The 22,373-nt window shown below is 42.2% G+C and overlaps 1 protein-coding gene across 2 annotated transcripts; it reads left to right on the top strand.

The window, feature by feature from the left end:
* The first annotated feature begins 712 nt into the window (after positions 1-712).
* Positions 713-17,398, top strand: SLC38A2 (solute carrier family 38 member 2). 2 transcript variants are annotated; one of them, XM_068170355.1, is made up of 16 exons: positions 714-993; positions 1,649-1,838; positions 2,145-2,226; positions 2,354-2,469; positions 5,408-5,481; positions 5,580-5,672; positions 5,888-5,969; positions 9,010-9,092; positions 10,091-10,149; positions 10,258-10,407; positions 11,255-11,334; positions 11,464-11,564; positions 11,932-12,056; positions 12,845-12,989; positions 13,101-13,198; positions 13,922-17,398. In XM_068170355.1, the coding sequence occupies exons 2-16, from the start codon at positions 1,720-1,722 to the stop codon at positions 14,018-14,020; spliced, it is 1,506 nt and encodes a 501-aa protein (XP_068026456.1). In that variant the 5' UTR covers positions 714-993; positions 1,649-1,719; the 3' UTR covers positions 14,021-17,398. The 2 variants fall into 2 exon arrangements, with proteins under 2 accessions (XP_068026455.1, XP_068026456.1); XM_068170354.1 differs by having other exon boundaries at positions 713-993; positions 12,845-13,198.
* Positions 17,399-22,373: the final 4,975 nt, after the last annotated feature.

The raw sequence follows: 22,373 nt of genomic DNA, 5'->3' as shown, positions 1-22,373 counted from the left end.
CAGTGATTACTTTGGGAAGCAGAATGGCTTTCATTCCTCCTCTCCCAATAGTGGGGGTTATCCTGCATCGCATCACTAGGAGGCCGTCGTGCCGGACCACTTCCCAAAGGAAACGATCGGGGAGTCCATCGGCTGCCCTTTGGCATCCGCGCTTGCACGTGCACCATTGCTTGCTCGTGTTAGTAAAAATAGAAAGTGACTGCAGCGAATACCAGTGGGTCGGTGGCACCTCACCCCCTGTCATGCATCATGCTACTGGGAAACGCGGGAGCTGGAGCCCGGCCTTGTGCCGAAGGCAGGCACAGTGTAGAAAGGGGGAGGAAGCCTCCTCGGTGAGTGTACCCGGTGCTGCAGTCGCGCTGCAGATGCACCAAGCAGGTGAAAGAGCTTTTCAGACAGAGCGCTCTTGACAAGCACCGCAGCGTCCTGTTTCCGCTGTGAAACGCGATTACTCCAATGTAAACACGGGAGAGCTGCTCAGCGCAACGACCGCTGTCATATGCCGGTGGCCCCAGTCCCGGGCTCCCCCGGGCTCCCCCTTACCCGCCGGTGCACACGCAGCCCCCACGCACCCTTCGCTCCTTGGCCTCGGTTGGTGACAGAGGGTCAGTCGGACAGGGAGAGCGCCCGGGGGGGGCGGCGCGGCGGCGGGCGGGTGCCGCGCCCCTCCGCGATGACGCGCCCACATTCCTGCCTGAAGAGCGGCGGCGCCCCGAGGGGGCCGTCAGACCGGGAGCGACACAGCTGCTGCGCTCTGCACGCCTTCACTTGAGCGCCACGGACACAATATTTTCATTCCCCTTTATACCGCTGGCTTTTTAAGTGTTTCTTTTATATATATATACACGCACCTCTATTTATTCAGATTTTTATTTTTGCTGACGCTTCACAGTTAAAGGTTTTTCACTTGCAAGAAGCAGAAGCAAAGAGAAGAGCATCTCCTTATTCCGAGGCGTCGGGAGGAAACCTCGCTTTCAAGTTCTTGCGGAGAAGGTACGGCGCGGCGACGGGTGCCGGCAGTTCGCGGCCGCCAGGAGGAACGGGGCGAGTTTTCGGACGCGGCGCGGCTGGTCCTTCGCGCCTTTGTCCAGCGGGTGCCGCCTAACACCCTGCCGGATGCGGCCGCGGGTGCGCATAGGGTGGAAAAACCCCAAGCGACTGCGTTGCGGTGCAGTCCCGTGACCGATCTGCATTTTCCCATTGAAAACGCCGGGATGCCCGGTGTCGCCGACGGGGAGGGAGAAGGGGAAGTAAACAGAGGCGGCCGCGGGACTGGAGGCTCTAGTAGCCAGTGTGACAATTTCCCCGTGGTGTTGCATCAGTCTCCGCTGTCGTGGAAGGAAGGGGGCGGGGGGGGTGGGGGAAGGTGAGTGCGGCGTGGCACCGCAAGCCGCCTCGCCCAGGTCCCTGGCGCAGCTGTCGGTACCCTGGTGCGGACGGCTCGGCGCAGGTCGGGCAGTGACACCGGCCTCGCCCCGCCTCCCCGCGGGGCTCACCTTTGTCTGCCCGCGCGCCCCTAGTCCCGCGCGCTCGCCTGGTACTTTTCCACTCGGCGGCGGGCGGGGGCCGCCGAGCCGCGGGCGCGCGCTGCCCACGTGACGGGCCGCGGCGCCCGCTGCGGCACTGACGTCGCCTCCCACCTCCGCAGGCGCGGCGAGCCCCGCCGCCAAGGACAAAAGAGCGGAGCGGCCGCCGACCCCCGGCACCATCGCCACCACCATGAGCAGCGCCGAGATGGGCAAGTTCAACATATCCCCCGACGAGGACAGCAGCAGCTACAGCTCCAACAGCAACGACTTCAGCTATCCCTACCCCACCAAGCCTGCTGCTATGAAGAGGTGAGGAGGGGGCTCGGCCGTCCCGGAGCCGGCCGCGGACACGGGCTGATTTAGCCGCAAAACGCCGCTGCGGGGCTGGCGTTGTCGGGTGTTGACATGCCTTACAGAAACGCGGAGACGACAGCGGACGTAAACACGCGCGATGCTTTGTGTGCTGGGCAGAAAGAATGGCAGGCGGGGGCTTCTTCCTTTTTGGGTCATTCAGTTGGTTTTCTCCGTTCCCTTTGAAGTGGGTTGGAAATGCTAAACAGGAAGTGAATATGCAAGCCGCCGTCGTAGTCAATAATGATGCAATGTTTTTTACAGCCACTATGCGGATATTGATCCAGAAAATCAAAATTTCTTGCTTGACTCCAGTCTTGGGAAGAAAAAGTATGAAACTCAATATGTAAGTACACAGCACTGAATTAAAAAGGAAAAAAAAAAAAGCTTGTTTTGCCAAATTTATAGTAGTTTTAGTTCTGAAATAGTTAGTATCCTTCTACTAATTATTACCTCTCTCCCCCTTTTCTCAGCATCCGGGTACGACTTCCTTTGGAATGTCAGTATTTAATCTGAGCAATGCTATTGTGGGTAGTGGCATCCTTGGTCTTTCTTTTGCCATGGCTAACACTGGAATTGCTCTTTTTATGTAAGTATCTTTTGGTTGCAAATAAAAATAAATACTTCTACTTTTTAATTAATAATGGAAAAATACGTGATGGAAGAACACAACCTTTTACAGAATACCCAGCCCCTCATGCAGGTGCAGAGTTGCGTTTTATGATTTACAGCTTGTTTTAAATTCAGAGATTACTGATAACCATGAGAAGGACTTGCCACATACAGACCCATGACAAGTTTTGCAACCCCCAAAACATTTTACAGCAATTTCTCCTTTACATAGCTGTAGTTTCTTCGTGAACAACTGAGATTTTCCTTGAGCATTACATTATTCAAGTGGAGAAGAGAGGGTCTACTTAACAGACTAGAGTCTGCATTCGCTTTTCCTGTCAGAGTTCACTGGTTGAAATTAATGACAACAGAAATCTTTCAGTTAGTGGAGGTCTTAATTGCACAAGAGCTACAGGATCAAGCTGTAGGGAGATAGAAGGGGACAATGAAGGTGGAAGAGGATTATATTGCCTTTGGCCATATCTACTTTTAAAGGTTCCTGTGATCCAGCCCTACCAATCAGGGATGTGGTCACTCTATTCAGGGGACTGGTGTCGAGTAAACCTATAAAAATTGCTGTCTCTTGGCTTGGGAGGGATGTAGAACAACCAGCACGTCTTTATTGGTATGTCTTTGCTGGCAACAGCTTTTAGTTACAGATTTCAGACTATAGGAACAGGAAATGGCATGAGGAAACAATTACAGTGCTTCTAAATATTTTGAGAGAGTATATTTTTCATATATTGGAGGCAGTTCAACTCACGCACCATGTAATGCCAGTGCAAATGGGAATCCACGGCTTTGTGTAAAGAAACTTTGTATCTTTCTCCTGGAACTAGATCAATGTCCTGAACGTTCAAGAGCAGGTGAACAGTAACATTTAGTTGGAAATTTGCCTCACTGTTGCCAGATTTCCAGAAAGTTAAAAGGTCAGATTTACTTCTAGGTATTTCACAGTGTTTCAACATGGTGTTCCAAGTTTCCTCAGGAAACTGCCAAGATACAAAGTTTTGATCTGAAGGATTATATTTTAAGCATATGATGATGTGTTGTTTTTTGCTAAGACTTTTGCTTACTTAGATGATGCTAAACTGAACAGCTTGGCAGCATGAATTCAGAAGAGATAGATACTTCATCTCTCTACGCATCGTTTTCATGCTCTAAAGATGTTCCGCAGCACATATAACAAGCGTAATGCACATTAGGACATCTCTGAGGAAAGAAAAGAATTCAAGGTTAGATATTTGAACAGATTTGCACATAATTTGGCTCATTTTTCCTGGAGAAAAAAAACATTCAAAACTGTTGATTTAACAATCAGGTGCTGAGGTGGTTCAGTTACCTTTTATTTCCAATTTACATTAGTTCCGATTCTATGTTAAAGTGTCCTGTTGCCTTCCAAAATTCAGTGTAGTTTGTATAGTTCTGAGGCAGGAAAGCAACCACTGGTAATACTGAGAATTTAGGATGACACCGAGGGCATTACAGATATCCTTTAATAAGTAGGTTACAGCTTCAGATCCAGATGCGATTAAGGCAGTAAGTTCTTGGAAGACTCTCCAGAGTCACTTGTGTCAGTGCCGTGACTTGTCACTTGTCTCAGCACTGAATCAATGAATAACAACAGCCTGTATGCCAGAAACAGTGAGATTCGAGATGGGTTTGCTGGCTGATCTTGCCAGTGCCCTGGGCAGACATTCAACGTTACAACTGAGGGATCCAGGATCTATGCTGTTCTGATGACTTGTACATCTTGCTGTGCTGTTACTAGTTGATGGTTAAGTCTTGGTTAATCTCTACCTGTCAGAAATAGAGAAGCTTATTTGTGTGCATGCGTTGGTGTTAAATTGTCAGAGCAGCTTCAGGTTCCTAGATTCCTTGTACAGATCTGTGAAGCTTTTCTCTGATGTTATTATTTCCCAATTTTGTGGTCTGTTTACTAATTTCACCAGTGCTAAAAATGATGCTAAAGGAAATGTAAAGAGTACTCTGAGAACTCTAAAGGAAGGTTGCCGTTTTTAAGCAGATGTGCTGATTCCTAGGCTTCCTGTAAAGCAGAATTCTGCTTGTGTTGGTATTTCAAGCGATAGGGAGTTTTGAGCCTGTTGTAATTTTCCATCGTGTTCTTCAGCAGTTGAGAAGTACCCCCTAGCGAGCTACTCCAGGAGGTGCATTTCTTTGGGGAGATTTGTTGTTGAGAGATCTGAATTTTAGATGTGCAAATGTGCTTCTGGGGAAGATAAGGCAGTACCAGTTCCCATGTAAGCACATAGGAAGAGAAAGCATTTTTTCTTTAGTTATTATTTTAATGGTAGCAAATACATACTTACATTTGAAGGCACATCTTTGAATATACACAGATTTTCAATTCTAAGAAGTCTTTGTAGACTTTTGCAGTTTCATCCTTACTCTTAGAAAAAGACATAACACAGGTTTAAGCTGAAAAGCTGATTTAAGACCAAGAGATAATCTTGTTAGACAAAAGTTAAGACACAACTCAATGGTCAATAGATGCATGACACGCTCTTGAACAAAGACAGGAAGAAGAAGAGATAAGAGAAATAGTTCCTTAAAATGATACAAAGGCATTTCCATTGATTCTTTGTATCATGTCTAGCTAATTAAAATGGCCTGACATTTGCCTGTGCTTATGCCACTTTACACTGAATATAAGCATTGTTTAATCCTACACTAGAATTGACATGCCTCTGAAATGCATTTTAGTAGAAAATCCTTTTAAACTAGGCATTAATTGAGTTTTCAGAATGCTTTTAGCTGGCCTTAGAATCTGCATTTTTTTCCCCTCAGATAATATTTTAGTATGGTTAATTTTTATGCTTGATCTGCTTTTACTTAATAAGGTTACAGTAAGTCAATTACAGCTATTAAAAGTGCGTATGTTTTTCCTCCCCCAGAATACTCCTGATGTTTGTCTCAGTGTTTTCTTTGTATTCTGTGCATCTCCTTTTGAAGACTGCCAATGAAGGAGGTATGTCAAAGTAGTATTTCACAAGCACATGGTGTTTGTTTCATATGGTATCTTTGTGAAGCATGCCCCTCCAATGGGATAATTCTGTTTTGTTGTAGGATCTTTATTGTACGAACAGCTGGGAATGAAGGCATTCGGTATGGCTGGAAAACTTGCTGCTTCTGGATCAATTACAATGCAAAACATTGGAGGTGAGGACAGGATCTTAAAATGTCTTTACTGTCAATAGCAATTGTTCCCTACTTATTCTTGGAGACTTCTTTTTTCTCTCTTTCTTTTTTTTTTCACACAACATGTGTTCATTAACTGCTTGTGTTCAAGTGAAGTTATGAAACATGTTATGTGATTCTTGCATCTTGTGGCATATTCTATATTTGTAATGATCTATGATGTTATTCACCTACAGCTATGTCAAGCTACCTCTTCATAGTGAAATATGAGTTACCATTGGTCATCAAGACATTTATGAACATCGAAGAGACTACAGGGTAGGTGTTAGAACTCCTCATCAGAGAAACTATTAGGAGAAACAAATACGGAGACTGTATATATATTTATACGAAGACCACGTTCGGTACACCGTAGGGTAGCTCCTTACTCAGACAGAGATACAGTAAGTTTGCCCTTTCCCTGAGCGCTCCACTTCCTTTAGATCCAGCCTGTCCTGGAAAAAGGGTAGAAAAATACAGGTATTGCATCATATCACAGAGAGGTGTTCTCTAAAGAACATCAGGTAAGTGTTAATGCGTGTACCAGTCAGTGCATACTCTCAATAAGGAAAGGTAAATGTGGTTATGGTTGGTTTTGGTTTTTGGGGTTTGTTTTTTTTCTTTCCTGATTACATTCCAACTGGCTTGGACTGATTATTTTGGTTTTCTAGTGCTAATGTTGTGGGAAATGATCAAATACAAGACTAAGATGCAGTTATATAATGAATGTCTTAAGGAACAGGTCTCAAAAATGCATGGGGAATGAACATCCAACCACAACAGAGTTTATCTGTCCAAAACTAAAACAATGGACACCTTGCAATTTAGCCCTGGTCGAGATGTCTTGGCTCCACAGTGTCTTTTCTTGCTTCACTTGAAAAGTGGGTGCCTTGGATAGCATTCATTTGTATCTAACCATACTACCCAAAAGTTAGATTTTTTTTGAGCTCATTGTTACTCTGGTCTTTGTGGAGGAAGGTAGTCCTGGGTAGTGGTTCATTCAGTGCCTGGCTTAGACACCAATTTTGGGCATCTCCAAAGAGTAGTTTTTCATATCGATCTGTATTGAGAGGGTGTGTAAAAACAGCTATCTAAAATAAGATGCCTGACTTGAGATGGATAGAGTTAAGTGCTATAAATCTCACTCTTCAGAGTTGTACTTCTGTGCCTTGTCCTGAAGTGTCCCAGTCTTGAGAGGGCTGAGCAGCTCAAGACTCCAACTTACACCTAAGCCTGAGTTCAGAAGGTAGGCATTTTTCTGCCTGTGTTCCCCAAGGGGTTCAAGCCATTTGGTGGTGTTGATACAGCTTGCTGATAAGATACTGTCATAACAACAGTGCTAGCCATCCTTTTTTTTTTTTCCTCTTTTTTTTTTTAATGTACTCAATGCACCCACTCCATTTACTTAGTGGTGTAATGTTTACAAATTCTTCACTGGGAAGGTTCATTTCCCTCCTTGGCTGAATTATGGTCCTTATTTTCCACTTCTGAAGGAAATCCCTGAAGTAGCCAGTATTTGCAAGGGGGCTTGGAGGCAAGTATTTTTAACTGTCTCATCTTCAGAGAAGAACTCAAAATTTATTTCAGTTTAAGAGGGAAAACTAAAGGCTGTGAATCTCACTGGATACAGCTGCTGCTCTGCAAATCTGACAGACAAAAGATTGAGATTTGTATCTTAAGTGTTTTCTTGTTGGCTGATACTAGGTAACTGTACACTGATTAAATTTTTCTCAGTGCTCTGGCAGTTGTGGACCCCGTTTAACTGACTCTCTCCATGCATTGCTTAGGGGAGTCTGGGTGGCTACCATTGGCATGGATTCCATTCTGGCAGCCTGGTGCCTAAAATGTAAGCACTTACTTGTTTGAATGTCCCAAAATAATGCTTACTGTAGAAGATACTCACAAATTCTTGAGACTATTACAAATACTAGCTCCATTCTTTGAGACTACCCAGCTGTATTTGAAAGCTGTGCAATCCCACTATTTACTTTGCAGCACAGAAAAACTTTCTAAGTCTTTGATCTAGAAGTCCTGGTGGCCCCCACATGGGGCATGTCTGTTCTTACGACTGTATCAAATGCAATGAGTGTGCTGTGATGCCTCTAAAATTCATCACAAGATGACTACATTGGGTTTGGTTGGGGTTTTTTTGAGGAGGAAAAAAAAGAAGACAACAAAAGGTAGATGACACTAATGTCCTGCACATCTGAGCTTTCTAAAATACATGTTTGATGTGTAATTATCCCAGATAAAACTGGGGGAAAAGATGTCCAAGTTGGTTCTGCATACTACATAAATCCAGAGCAAGTCTGTTAAAAGTCCATGTTTCCCCTACCATATAGAGGTTTGCAATTCAGCAATTGAGTTAGAATGCACAAATTTGCAATGAGGTGGTTGATTTTTCTTTGCCTGAATCATACAGGGTTCATTTTAAAATCAGTACTGTTAGATGGCAAATGTTAATATTTGGGAGTATATGCTTAGTGTTAACTCTTTAATTGCTGAAAGCATACAGAATGATCCTGTAGGACAAGGTGAGGAGAGCAGTTACCCTGCCACGATTAAATACTCAAGATCGGTTTTTGGGTTAGCTCAGTGAGATTATATTCTGTTCACACAGATCTAAATTTGGGGTTTTGGCATGTCAGTGGAAGAGTTAATCTTCTAACACTCAAAAATGTTTCCTCAAAATGTAGCTGCTGCTTCCTATGGAATAAATGTTGTGAAGGAAAAGAAACTTCTCAGGTTCTTTGCATAGCTTCCCTACTATAAGGGACTAAACGTGCCTCCAAGTGACTCTCAGTGCTTGCTGAAGTTTTCTCAGCCAGGGAGTTTGAGCTACTGCCTTAACTCCAGCCCTCACCTGTTTTTCTTTAACTCCTGCAGGGCACCCAGCAGAATTTTACTTCCTTTGAAAGTGGACCACTGCCCTGCTGGGGCCCTGCCATATTCTAATACATCTGGAGAGTTTGGAACCAACATTTACACAAATTACTTTTTCGTGGTTTTTTTTTTCCATGATTGATCCCAGCTGACAATTTTTCTGACCAATCATTTACTTTCCTGTCTTTTGACTTCCAGATGCATATTGATTTTAGAAAAGGACACTAAAGGAAAGGCACAATGCAGGTTTGGGGTGAGATAAGAAAGTATTGTAGGGGTTTAGGTCCATATAGCAAGTTGACTGCTAATCCTTTGTGACATCAGGTGCTACATTTGTTTTTTTAAGAAGCCATATGTTGACAAAAATAAAGAGTGAAGACAAACTGCAAATGTTTAAATAATTCCCTTTCTTACAAGCCCTACCTTTTTTCTACAGACAGTGGTATCTTAACGGTGACTATTTAGTGCTGCTGGTGTCCGTCATCCTCATTCTTCCACTGTCCTTACTGAAAAATTTAGGTGAGTAGCAGAGTACAGTCAAAAAAAACGCATTGAAAGTGCTGTTGGGGAAATCAGTTGATAGCATGTTTGAGTCTTGAAGTACTGAGTAAATGAAGAACTGTCTCCCAACCTGTCTCTTGGGACTAATCAGTGTCTTAGGTAATTTCTGTCAGTCTATTGAAAAAAAAGAATATAGAAAGATCTAAGTATCTTAAGTTACAGATATGTTTGTGGGAAGCAAAAGGACAATAGATATGGTAGATAGGGAATAGGCAGGGTAGCTTTACAACAAATTTAAGCAGTTAACTTTCTGTTTGTTTGCTTACCACAAAGTTTGACCTACTTTGGTCAGTAGCAAACTAGTAGAATATGGTTGCTAGCTATCCTGTAACAGTCACAGCAGGATAGGGATGCTAGCCCTGGAAAGTTAAATTGTCCTCGATGCAAACAGAAGTCACCTTTTGCATCGTAGATCCCAAACAGTAGCAGGTAGTGATAGGACTAGGGGGAATGGAATGAAGCTGGAGATGGGGAGATTCAGGCTGGATGTGAGGAGGAGGTTCTTCACCATGAGAGTGGTGAAGCCCTGGAATGGGTTGTCCAGGGAGGTGGTTGAGGCCCTGTCCCTGGAGGTATTTAAGACCAGGCTAGACGAGGTTCTGGCCAGCCTGATGTAGTGTGGGGTGTCCCTGCCCATGGCAGGGGGGTTGGAACTAGATGATCCTTGTGGTCCCTTCCAACTCTGACTGATACTATGATACTGTTAATAGCTGATGCTTTATCAAAAATTACTGTTTTACATATATAATATTACAGACTCCCTGTATGCATAGAACTTTCAGGTCCAGGTTTCGATTAGTATAAAGTCAATAAATAATTAAGTTGTTCCTTTGTAAGACTCAGAAAATGGCAAGAGACCACTGACAGAATATATTTTGTCATAATCTTATGACTTGTATAGTACTTCTGTTTATTGTACCTTAGCTTATTGTTTTGTTTATCTTTCTTGAACACAGGATATTTGGGCTATACCAGTGGCTTTTCTTTACTTTGTATGGTCTTCTTCCTGATTGTTGTAAGTATCATCTTGTAGTAGACTTAAGAAAACTGCATTTCAAAGTCAAACACAGTTTCATATACTGCATTAGTGAAACTAATAGTAAATACATGACTTGATTTCTAGGTAATTTGGAAGATGTTTCAGATTCCTTGTCCTATGGACAGTAACATCGTGAACATGACGTTAATAAATGCAACGCTGGCACCTTTGGTCGATGAAAACATAACAAGTGATGATATGTGCAAGCCAAAGTATTTCATCTTCAATTCACAGGTAACTGACTTAAAATCAGACTGTCTGTTGAAAATAACTAAGAAAGACTGAAAAACACCACAGATAAATTGAGTTGTAAACTTGTAATGTGCTGAGACTATCTGTTCCAGTAAGGTTAGGCGCTGTGTACATTCTGTAGACTGAGGGTTTCCACATTCTGAATACACAGAAACTAGAGGAGCTTGAGGTGCCTGATTGAGATGAGTGGCCACAGACATTGCTCTCTTCAGCACAGCATTTCTCAAGCTTTCTCAATTAAATTAGTGAAGTATTTTAAAAAGTAGATTGGAGAAGAAGATGAAGTGAAAGCATGCAAATGGGAAATGTATGCCAGGGTTTGGAATAGACTTTTAAGTTCACAGTCACAGAATCTTGACTCTCATGAATGCTCCCAATTACAGGGATCGATCTCCGTATGTGGGGAAGAAGTATGTGTAATAGCCAATGTCAAGGTCAAGATATGAGAGCTTAAGACTGAGATGCAGAACTGAGATGCAGTGTGGGGTGTCCCTGCCCAGGGCAGCGGGGTTGGAACTAGATGATCCTTGTGGTCCCTTCCAACCCTGAATGATACTATGATACTATGGTAATTCTGAATGCAAATGCATTCAATTCAGCATGGATTTCAGTGAGACTTGAGAGTATTTGGTACCTCAGACTCTTGAGTTTAAGAAAATACTAACCTGTTTTAATTTCTGCCAAAGTTTAGTTGTAAAGAATAGCTAGTCTTTGTCAAAACCAAAACTGATTCCTAAGTCAAAACTGAAAACCCACACTGGTCAGTTTCAAAAAGCTGAATTTCCAGTATCTGATGAGATACTTAAAAAAAACCACTTCTGTTTTTCAGACTGTTTATGCTGTCCCAATCCTAACGTTTTCTTTCGTCTGCCATCCTGCAATTCTTCCTATCTACGAAGAACTGAAAAGGTAAACATTAGCTACATGTCTGTAATGTCACTAAAGAAACAAAAGTGGTATAGAGCAGCTTAATCTCACTGATAATGAAGTTTCTTTCTCTTCCAGCAGAATAATGTTTCTTTTTCCTCTTTCTTATAGCCGAAGCCGTAAAAGAATGATGAACGTGTCCTACGTATCTTTTTTTGCCATGTTCCTCATGTATTTATTGGCTGCTCTCTTTGGATACCTGACATTTTACGGTGAGTGTTATCTTCTCTGCTTCCTTTTAAATTCATTGTTCTGCAGAAACACAGTATTATTAAGTCAGAACAAACAAGCATTTACTAAGGGCTGGAAATATACACTGTTTGTTGGAGGGTTATAAATACTTGTATAAATGCACACACAGAAAGAAATCAGTCGTAGCACTAGGCCCAAAGCACAGGATTGAAACAGATTGAGTGCCTCCAGTTATTCCTGTGTAAAATGGAGGTACACTTACAGGACCTGGTGAGGCTTTCCATTCATATTGCTGTAACTGTAAAATTTGTTCAGGATATTGAGCAGAAACAGTTGTTTGAGCAGTATGTCAACTACATCTAATTAACATAACTGTTTTCTTTATAGGAAAAGTTGAACCAGAACTGCTCCACACCTACTCTGCTTATCTGGGTGCTGATGTTCTTCTTCTCATTGTGCGTCTCGCTGTACTTATGGCTGTAACCCTTACTGTACCTGTAGTTATTTTCCCAGTAAGTAATTTAATTTTCAGTCTGTCTTCTGTTTATTTTCATCACCTCTCCTGCCAGAGTCATTTACTGATGTGGCAATTCCCATTCATTTATATAACTAAATTTACAGGATTTTTCTGTTGATGAGCTTGATTAAATGTCTCCCTATTGTTAACTCAATAAATCAAACAAATAGGCAACAGTTACAAAGCAGTAGATAAAACACATTCAGTTGTATTGTTTTCCTGGTATGCATTAACTGGTAAGGTGGAACTAATTGTCCATTTGTGAAAGTACTTGCACTATTGTGCTATCAGCTTATAAAAGTCAGCATGGCTTTTGTGAACATGAGTACTGGCCATTTAGGTCGGTATTGTTGAGGAGTATCCTTAGATGTTATAAAAATCACTATGTTTTTATTTGATTTGGTGTTTTGGTGTGGTTTGGGGTTTTTTGATTAAGATGGATGGTTTTCCTTGGGGTTTTATTCTCTTACTGGCTGTGCTTTGCAAATCTAAATCGCTGAAAAGTGAAGCAGACCATAAACACAGAGTGACTGCTCAAGTGCAGGAAGTAAATACTAAAATAACCCAAACAAACAAAAAAAAAACCCAAACCAACCCAACAAATCCCCAAACAAAAGCAAGTCAACAACAAAAACCCTTTAATGTCTTTCAGCTTTTATTAAGTTTGCAGGAAAATTACCTTAAAACACTTCCAGAAGGAAAGTTCTGATGACAGTCACTGACTTCAACAATGAAGACTAAATTGTGTTTTGCACTCTTGTTTTTCCTTCCCTTCTTCAAAAGATCCGCAGTTCCATTACCCAGCTGCTGTGGGCAGGGAAGGAGTTCAGATGGTGGCGTCACTGTTCCATTACAGTTGCTCTTCTGGCATTTACCAATGTGCTTGTCATCTTTGTCCCTACTATTCGAGACATCTTCGGATTCATTGGTAAGCATTATCACCCCAGTTCCGGTAGTCTTTCAGATCTCAGAACATGCAGAAAACTTAATCCAATTAATCTGTTTATGAATATTTATTTCTGTGCTTTTTCCAATACAGGTGCGTCTGCAGCTGCCATGCTGATCTTTATACTTCCTTCTGCCTTCTATATCAAATTAGTGAAGAAGGAACCAATGAAGTCAGTGCAAAAGATTGGGGTATGTATAGGCAAATATGTAATAGTTTAACCTGCTTCCTAATTCAGAGCAAGAGCTTCACATTCCTTCTTTACCCTTTAAGAATTTTGAAGTCCTGGTGAAGGTGATCAGTGAGGTGACATTTAGTGTCACCATAGTTCATACATGGGAGTTGCACAGGTACTCAAACCAGAGGAGATACTCAGCACAAGGCTTGGTTTACTTCAGAGATTTCTCTCAACCCCCTCGATCACAGCAGTAGTTGGGTCTTTCTGTTGCTGTTAAGAGCCAGACTTGAGCAGATTACCCTTAAGAGCAAATCTGACAAAGTCTTGTCCTTCTCCTTTACATTTTCTTTCAAGAATTATTTACATAATTTACCCCATAGGAACTGACCTTCATCAATTGTATGGGTCATCCTGACTGTTCCTGGTGCTCTTAGTGATCTCACACTTAGTCACATTCAAGTCAGGACAGCATCACAGCCTGACTGGGAGCAGCAGCTATGTTAACTTCCCTCAGCTGAGGGTGAGGTCTGTTATGCTGAAAATAAATGTACTTTTTTATTGGAAGAAGGGCCCCAAGTATGAGAAAAGTACCTAGTTCCTCATTGTGTTTACTGTGATCTCTTACCTCTTGAACTTTGTCTCCTGTGAGCAGTGGCATTTATTCCATAAACAGGTATGACTTGATGGGTGTAGCAGCAGAATCTGAACTGCTTCTTGTATGTTCTCTTTTTTTCAGGCTGCGTTCTTCTTTTTAAGTGGTATACTTGTGATGACTGGCTCTATGACACTGATTATTCTAGACTGGACCCAGAATGTTTCGTCTGATGGCCATTAACTGTCCTGGTTTAATCTCTAATACTCCACTTCAAATGCCAGTGTTCACTCAGATACCTACTGAGAATGAAAATGAGCTATTCAGCTTCCTTTAAAATGCAGATTCTTTGTTGATGGTTCTTCTGATTGTAGAATACTTGAACTCTGTCTTTAAGAAACTATTCTGCATGATGGAAGTGGATATTAACATCAAAACCACGTGAGTGTCTGGCTGAAGGAAGTGACAACTTTATTCCATTCCAGAGAATGGACAGAACTCTCTGTAGACTTTTATCAAGCCATGTTTGGCTTTCGTCATTGTTACTTGGATATTTTGTTGTTTTACTTGAATGTGCCTAATGGAACCATTTGATGTGAGACAAAACTTTAATTTACAGCAAAGTGTTTAAATAACCAATGAGAGAGAGAGAAAGAGAGAGAAATGCTATTATTTTTTGTACCAAAAATTCTTATGGACCTCAAAAGCACTATTTTGACTTTAAGAAAATTCTTTTTCTAAAAAGTATGAAAGAATTATGCAGAAGAGCTCATTAAAAAAAATATTTAATCAGTGTCCTAAATTAAATCTAATTTGCCTTCCTTTAGAGGCATAATGAGAAGAAACTTTATTTTTAAAACAACGCCTCTAATGGCTGAAACACAAAATGAACTGATTCAAAATTCTCTTTAATTATAAACGCTTCCATGCAATTCACTTTAGCTCAAAGTAGAGTGAAAATAACCCTGAAAGTCATTTGTCTGCTTATTTAAGTAACCACAGTTACCACAGTTCCCCAAAAAAATGGTGTGGAAACCCAAATTTTCAAGCTTTAAAGAGAGCACCCTTTGGAATGGCTATGTTTGACAAAACCAGTTAATCGAGACATCATAAAGGTGGTGTTAACATTTCCTTCTTGAGGTACTCAATAGTGCAATTGAGTAAACAGGGTTTGGGGGCTTTTGCTTTTGTGGGGTTTACTTTTGTTGGGTTTTTTTTCTGTTTTTTTTTTTCCCCTCCTATTGTAGATAGAAACTGAATGGCACTGGAGCATATGATGCCATTAATATAAACTCCTTCCTGGGGAGTTCTCTTTACTAATAAGGTCCATCGTCAGTTGTAGCAATATTTCTTGCATTGTTTTGGGGTGGTTTTTTTTTGTCCAATCTATCTTGAAACACTCTGTGGGAAAACAAAAAGGTCCTAATGTAGTTTACTAGTTGTATAATATTCAAAAACTGTACAGTATTTCTTCAATTACTCATCCATTTTTTGGATTTTGAATTACTTGACTATTCTGTTTCTGAGTCAAATACACAAAACAACTGCACCGGTATTTCATGCTTGGTACAAACTCTCTTCGCATATGCAACTGGGATTCCTCTTCCAATTTATACTGTATAGTAGTATTAAAGATAACCTCATAGGCTGGATAGTCATCTCATACTTGTTTGCTTCAGAAATAGGTAAGTTTTCTTATGAGCCCTAGCTAGCTAGCTGATGAAACAGGTGCTGTATGGTTGTCGTTAGCTGTTTTGTTTGTAGTGCATGTTTACTCTTCCATTCTTATCCCAGGTTGAAGAGAAATAACACTTGTATAACAGTGTACTTGGCTTATAAGAGGTTCTCAACCACCACAATATTGGGTACAAAAGCCTAGACAGAGATTACTAATGAAATAATCATGGCAGTGTGGTCACCTGTCTTTATCTGACATGACGCTTTCAAAATCCGATACACCAAGTTCCACGCGGTCGTTGTGTCAGAAGGAACAAGTAGGGGCCTGTAATTGATTCACTAAACAGTGCCTGAGATTTTTTTGCTTTTGTAGAATTAATCAGGAACAAATCTAGATGATGGTCACTCCTTGGCAGATAATGTCAATCTCTGCCCAGCCATTTAAATAATCTATGAAAAAAAAGTGCAGGTATTTTGTACTGCTACTTCTGCATGACTGTAAGTACTGGTCACTAAGTCTGTAGTGTAAAACCTTAATGAGAAGTTAGATTCCTTTTGTGTTGTTTGTATTGTTAGTTCAGTGGTACTCAACTGGCAATTAAAGATCCTGGAGTCAGCACTGATGAACACCTCTTAGGTACTTCTCTGCCTCAGGTACTGTACATCCATGGCTAACTATCCCATGTTACCTGATCTCCACACAAGTGCTGAGCATCTGCCTCCTCAGTACTTTGGCAGCTTTTCTTCTTCCTCTCCACGAGTGTATGAAAGTGGAAGAGGATTAAAATGTTGTCTACCTTTGAGCAATTTGTAGCACATAAGGGATGAAGCACTTCCCTTGCCAGTATTTAAAATGAGTGAAAGGAAGTGAGAAATAGCCTCCTTACCTGCAGTAACCATACCAGAGGAAGGAGGTGTAAATGAGAAGTTACTGCACACTCCTCAGCAGCTAGAGAGGAGCAAGATTTTTGTGATGACACCTCATAGTGTATCATACATGTCACTTAATTCTCTGAATGTAGCGATTTCCAGACTTTATGTTCCGTGTCATTTGATGACTGGCTCTCCACCTGCAGCAGTTGAGTTCCACTTGGCTGGGTTGATTTCCAACATAACCATGGGGGTTTTTTTAATTCTTTTTTGTTTCTTTTTGTTGGTTGTTTTTTTTTTTTTCCCAAACCTGTCTACATAAAGTTACCAACATGACAAACCACCCAAAAGAGCAGCTTCAGTATTAAACCACTGTTTTGTCACCTCAGTTAGACATCACTGTCTTCCATGATATTTCAGTCATAAGTGTAACATGTTATTTATAAAACATTAATCCATTAAAACTAAGCCTATTTTTCAATATTTATGATAGTCTATGTACATAAACTGTATGTGTGTATATACTGTAAGTATCCTGTATATAATGTAGGTTTGGAATCCAGGATTTGTGTATATATTCCTCTCTCATTACTGATTGTTACACCATTTCAAGGAGTGGTTCGCGTTGTACATCTGTGTTAGAACCGTCAAAGGAAAGATCCTTTTACAGCAAAACCGTAACGCTTGCAAAGGTGGAAGAAATGTGTTACACCTAAGGTGTGCAAAGAAGCAAAACACTAAGATTGTATTTATTACAAATGTATATGTTGCAATAAACAAAGGAATCACTTGGGTCCATGAAAAGCATCATTCAGGTTCACGTAATACCTTCCTTCTGAAATTTACCGTGGATGTTGCGATATCCTGACTGTGGCAACTTAACAACCTCTGCGATCTAACATACTTGTTAGGCCACCGAATTTGGATGTCCTCGGGTAGCTCTGTGTACATATGTAAATACCCACTGTATGGTTAGAGGCCAACAGTCTAGCTACAGTTGTTGGCAGGGAGTGCAACACAGTTTCAATGAAACATTGTATGTTTTAACTGAAATAAATAAATAGATAATCCTAAGCAGTGTGGTGGTGGTGGTGTTCTTGTTGGGTGTTTGTTGTTTGTGGGGGTTTTGTTTCTGGTTGGTTTTGTGTTTGGGTTTGTTTTTTTTGAGGGGGGGATACACCATCATTGGAGGTGTTCAGGAGGAGACTTGATAGAGTGCTTGGTTGCATGGTTTAGTTGATAAGGTGGGTTGGATGATAGGTTGGATGTGATGATCTTGAAGGTCTCTTCCCACCTGGTCTGGTTCTGTTCTGTTCTATTCTGTTCTATTCTGTTCTATTCTGTTCTATTCTGTTCTATTGGTCTCTTCAACCTGGTTTATTCTATTCTATTTGAAGGATTTTCTTTTAAAGCGATAGTAAAAGTGTCTTTAATTTCATGTACACTTAACTGGAATTTATAAGCAGTTTTCAGGGAGGGGAGAAAAACATGGAAAAAGGGCATACAACTAAGTCTCCAATTTATTACATTACAACAGCAAACACAACAACTCTGAGCATTAAAGAATCTGAGAGATTAAATTCTGCATTGTTTTGTTTTGTTTTTGCAGTACAAGACGAGCCTCAGTGTATTAGATTTTGTGGAAGTGTAACAAATGAGTGAGTCCAGCCATAATTTTGTGCCATTTTCCTGCAGCTTAATCTCTAGGAGAAGTGTAACTGCTGCTGTAAACAATTCTCAGAACTGGTGCATCTGTTTTGCTTGTATTTTAGCATTTGGATACAAAGCAAGTGTGGCATACCAGGTCTTTGTTCTCCAGAAATCTGTATCTATTCATATGAGTATATCCCAAATGCTAAGGTCTGAATAGGAGGTGAAACACGGTGTGTGACATAACAAAACATTATGAATGGAACAGTGAAAGAGGCGTAATTAAGTACCCTAAAAATCAGGAAGTGCCTTAGTTAAGCTTGCTTTCATACAGGATTGTTGTCTGGGTTCGAGCCACAAGCTGCCCAGGGCAAAAGGGCAGAAAGCATTTTACCCCAAAGGAGTAAATTAAAACACACAGCATTGGAGGTTAAATGCAACCAAAAGATGCAAAGGCACAAAGGAAATACGTAGATGAAGCAGAATCAGCCTTGGCCCAGTCCTCCACCTGGACATACCAGGCCAAAACCTTCCCCCCACACACACTATGAGAATCAGCTAGGTCCAGTGGCACAGTGAGAAGTTAGCTGGCTACAGAAGGCCACAGAAAAGCCATGCTCCCCCACAAACCACAGGGATAGCAGCAGCCGCATGTGCCGGGAAAGGAGGGAGAAGAAAGAATAGGGCTATGAGGTCTGCTTGTATAGGGATTGCAGGATTATGGGATGGAATAAAAAAAATTAGAGTTTCCTGTGCCTCCCCCTGGATGGTCCAGCCCCTGGAGGACTTTCTATAGTAGGATACTTTGTCCTCAATCTAAACCAATTGTGTACTGTTTTTCACTGGAACCCCTACTGAGTAACGATCTTTTAAATGTTTTGTGTGTGTGTTTGCAGCGTTTTATGTATTTGCTCAAAGTTCAAAGGCCACCTTGACGAGGGATGAGTGTCCTTATTTCTCTCTAGCTGTCATTTCAATGTCATCTTTGTGAAACACAAGTGATTACTCAGTTTCACGATGTTAGAGGCCTGCAAGGTGTTGATGAATCTATGCCTCTGGGGAACTGGAGTGCAGAGACAGCACTGCAGCAGACATGCATTTGAGTCCACAATTCAATGTCCTACAGTTCCTTATTTTGCATTGAAGCATTTGCTTACATGTGTCTGATGCATAACTGCATCGAGTTTTGAGTATCACAGTATCACAGTATCACAGTATAACTTAGGTTGGAAAGGACCTCAAGGATCATCAAGTCCAACCTATCAATACAGACCCCATGACTAGACTATGGCACCAAGTGCCATGTCCAATCTCCTCTTGAACACCTCCAGGGACCGTGACTTCACCACCTCCCTGGGCAGCCCGTTCCAATGACGAATGACTCACTCGGTGAAGAACTTCCTCCTCACCTCGAGTCTAAACCTCCCCTGGCGCAGCTTGAGACTGTGTCCCCTTGTTCTGGTGCTGGTTGCCTGGGAGAAGAGACCAACCCCTTCCTGGCTACAACCACCTTTCAGGTAGTTGTAGAGGGCAATGAAGTCACCCCTGAGCCTCCTCCAGGCTAAACAATCCCATCATCGTTCTTGAGGCAAGAACCCTAAGCATCAAATGAGTGAGCTGGTTGTGCCTGGAAATGTTCATTCTCATAACTTGCCTACCATCACACAGGAATTCCATAGCAGTAGGGAAGCCTTTCCCTTAGAACGCTATTTGACTAGTTGAACAATTAAACCCATCTCTCTGCAATCAAGCATTTCCATCAACTTGAATAATATGTGAAGTAATCATTTCTTCATATTTCAGATTCCTTCCAAGAGCTGTATGATGAATGAGATGGTGCAATGATTGGAGGAAAAAAAAAAAAAGGAAGAAAAGAAATTGTGCTGTGTGTGAGTGTCTAAAATCCCATGCTTTGAACCTCTTTATCCACCACATGGTCTTTGCTCCAGAAGACGGATAAGCTGTCTCTTCAGGTTTATTCACAATGCTGGGACCTCTTGAGTCCCCCATGGGTAAGAGATGGTGTGGTGGGTTGGAAGGGTAAGGCCAAAAAGCCTCCTCCCTCCCCCTTGTGAAGTAAAAGGGAAAAAAAAAATTGAAGGGAAAGGAAAAAAAACCTCACAAGCTGAAGTAGCAAAGCAGTGGAGCTGTATATTTACAAAGCAATGTAGGATATGCAGGGGAATATATACAAATTTACAATATGTACAATATATATAAAGATATACAAAAAAGTAACACAGAAATGAGGGTTCCCCCCTCTGCTGAGGGGGGTTTCCCACCTCCGCTCTCCCCTCTTTCCCCCTTTCCCCAGAGTGGGATAGAAAGAGAAAGAAAAGAGAGGAAAAAAAGTTAGAAGCACTTGTGTTAATTGGAAAGCAGTTAATACAGGCCTGGTAGCTTATTGGTTTTCAAGGCCGAAGCCTTGGCAGAAAGCCCAGCACAGAAAGCTGCTGCCTAAAGAAGAGGCGGAAGCAAGACTGCAGAAAAGTGCTGGAAAGCCCAGTATACCTTCCTGCTGTCCCAGTTCAGAAGGTGCTTCCTCCCACTCTTCCAATGAAATTAGTTTAGATTATTCTTTCCGTTTACCAACTTCCGTCCACCATATTCCCTTTCTTAAGGGGACAACGTCAACCGGTCACAGATGGCATCTTCACTTTTTTCTGGTTCCCCTGAAGTTCATCTCTTCTCCTTTGGCGTAGCTAAGTCTCCTCCATCCTAGTCATGCCTAGGCACCTCACCCCTACCAAGTGTTCGTGCAGTGGCTGGATCACATCAGATCATACCAAAAGGTCTCCCACTCAATCCGTGTACTCATGTTTCCTTTTGGAGAAACAGAGCAGGAGATGGCTGAGGTATGGCCAGGTTTCAGTGCCAGAAGGAGTTGAGATGACACAAAGGAGTTCCCCTGGTCCTGCCCTGGGAATGTGGACATGCTATCCCATCTCCAGTTCAGATCTGTGCCCAGTGCCTTTCTGGTTTCAGTCTCTTATGACACCTGCTTTCATATCCATTTCCTTCTGTCATCTTCTGCAGCTGCTTTTGGCTGTCATAAGTGTCAGAGCTGTCACTCTTATCTATGACTCCATTCCCAGTTTACCAGCACCCCAGCAGCACTACCTTTCCCAGCCTGTTCAGCCTGGAGAAGAGGAAGCTCCGGGGAAACCTAATCACCACTTTCCAGTACCTGAAGGCTGGAGAGGGACTGTTTACAAAGTGACAGGACAAGGGATAATGGTCTGAAATTAGAGACAAGTAGATACGGATTGGATGTTAGGAAAAAGTTCTTTACAATGAGGGTGGCTAAGCACTGGAGCAGGTTGCCCAGGGAGGTGGTTGAATCCCCACCCCTGGAGATGTTTAATGTGAGGCTCAGCAGGGCTCTGTGCAGCCTGATCTAGTTGAGGATGTCCCTGCTCACTGCAGAGGGATTGGATTAGATGATCTTCGAGGTGCCTTCCAGCCTGGGTGATTCTATGATTCTATGACTTGGACAATTAACAAAATTGGTGATAGACAGGTGCTTCCACTGCAGGCAGTACATGAGGGGTGTGCCCCTGTGAAAGGCCAAGGAAAACAAGACAGCAGTCAAAAAGGCCACAGCAGAGCCACAGCATGGTGCAAACATGAGGAGCAGCTGCAGAAAGAATGAACAAAGTTTCACTTCGTGTCCATCAGCAAATAGCAGAAACCAACAGAGAGACCCTCAGAAGACAGGTTTGAAAATAGCCACCACTAAAATATTTGCATTGCTCTTTTGACAAAACAGGGGAAGCATCAGCTCTGAAACTGCTGCTCTGCAAGGATTGCTGGACTCCAGACTAAAATGGCATATGAGAGATGTGGAGTTTGGGGGAAATAAGTGAGGAAGTTGCTGAGAATACTGGCCACAGGAAACTGAGCCATCACAAGAAGCTGTTGAAGAGCTACCAGGGGCCAGCACTGGGTGCAGGTACTTCCTGCCAGGAGCACTGCCAGGAGCAGCAAGCCTGCCCCATACAGCAGCCCGCCTGCAGAAATCTAGCCAAAATGTCTTGACTGCAGGAAATGATGAAATCTGCTCTACCACTGATCAGGCACTCATGGGGGACCATCTGTAACCTTCTGCAGCAGCCCAGCTCACAGGGGCTGCATACTTCTGCCTGTGGAGGATTTTGACACTTTCCTTTTTTCCCAATGATCAGACAGGCCTCTGGCTTTACTGCAAATATGGTATTTCTGAGCACAAAGAAGGCTTATATTCTCCCAATCAGATTATTAAAGCCATGGGTGGCCCAAGAAACATTTTCAACTAAATGAGTCAGACCTGATGTAACGGTGATGGTTTGGGGTGACTCTGTCTGCATCTGCGTCTGTGTGTGCACAACGGGAATAGAGGGCACAAGGGCTCTTCCAATCT

Source organism: Melanerpes formicivorus, unplaced genomic scaffold (assembly GCF_026170545.1).
Source record: "Melanerpes formicivorus ecotype bairdi unplaced genomic scaffold, bMelFor1.0.p_v2 SCAF_3, whole genome shotgun sequence".
Taxonomy (NCBI): domain Eukaryota; kingdom Metazoa; phylum Chordata; class Aves; order Piciformes; family Picidae; genus Melanerpes; species Melanerpes formicivorus.
Note: the sequence above shows the minus strand (reverse complement) of the source record. Positions and strands in the feature narration are given on the sequence as shown.

Bases quoted from the DNA above. Each gene is read 5' to 3' on its own strand.
- SLC38A2 (XM_068170354.1), top strand. From the start codon at position 1,720: ATGAGCAGCGCCGAGATGGGCAAGTTCAACATATCCCCCGACGAGGAC. The intron at 1,839-2,144 runs GTGAGGAGGGGG...TGTTTTTTACAG, and splicing joins AAGCCTGCTGCTATGAAGAG to CCACTATGCGGATATTGATC. The intron at 5,673-5,887 runs GTGAGGACAGGA...ATTCACCTACAG, and splicing joins TACAATGCAAAACATTGGAG to CTATGTCAAGCTACCTCTTC.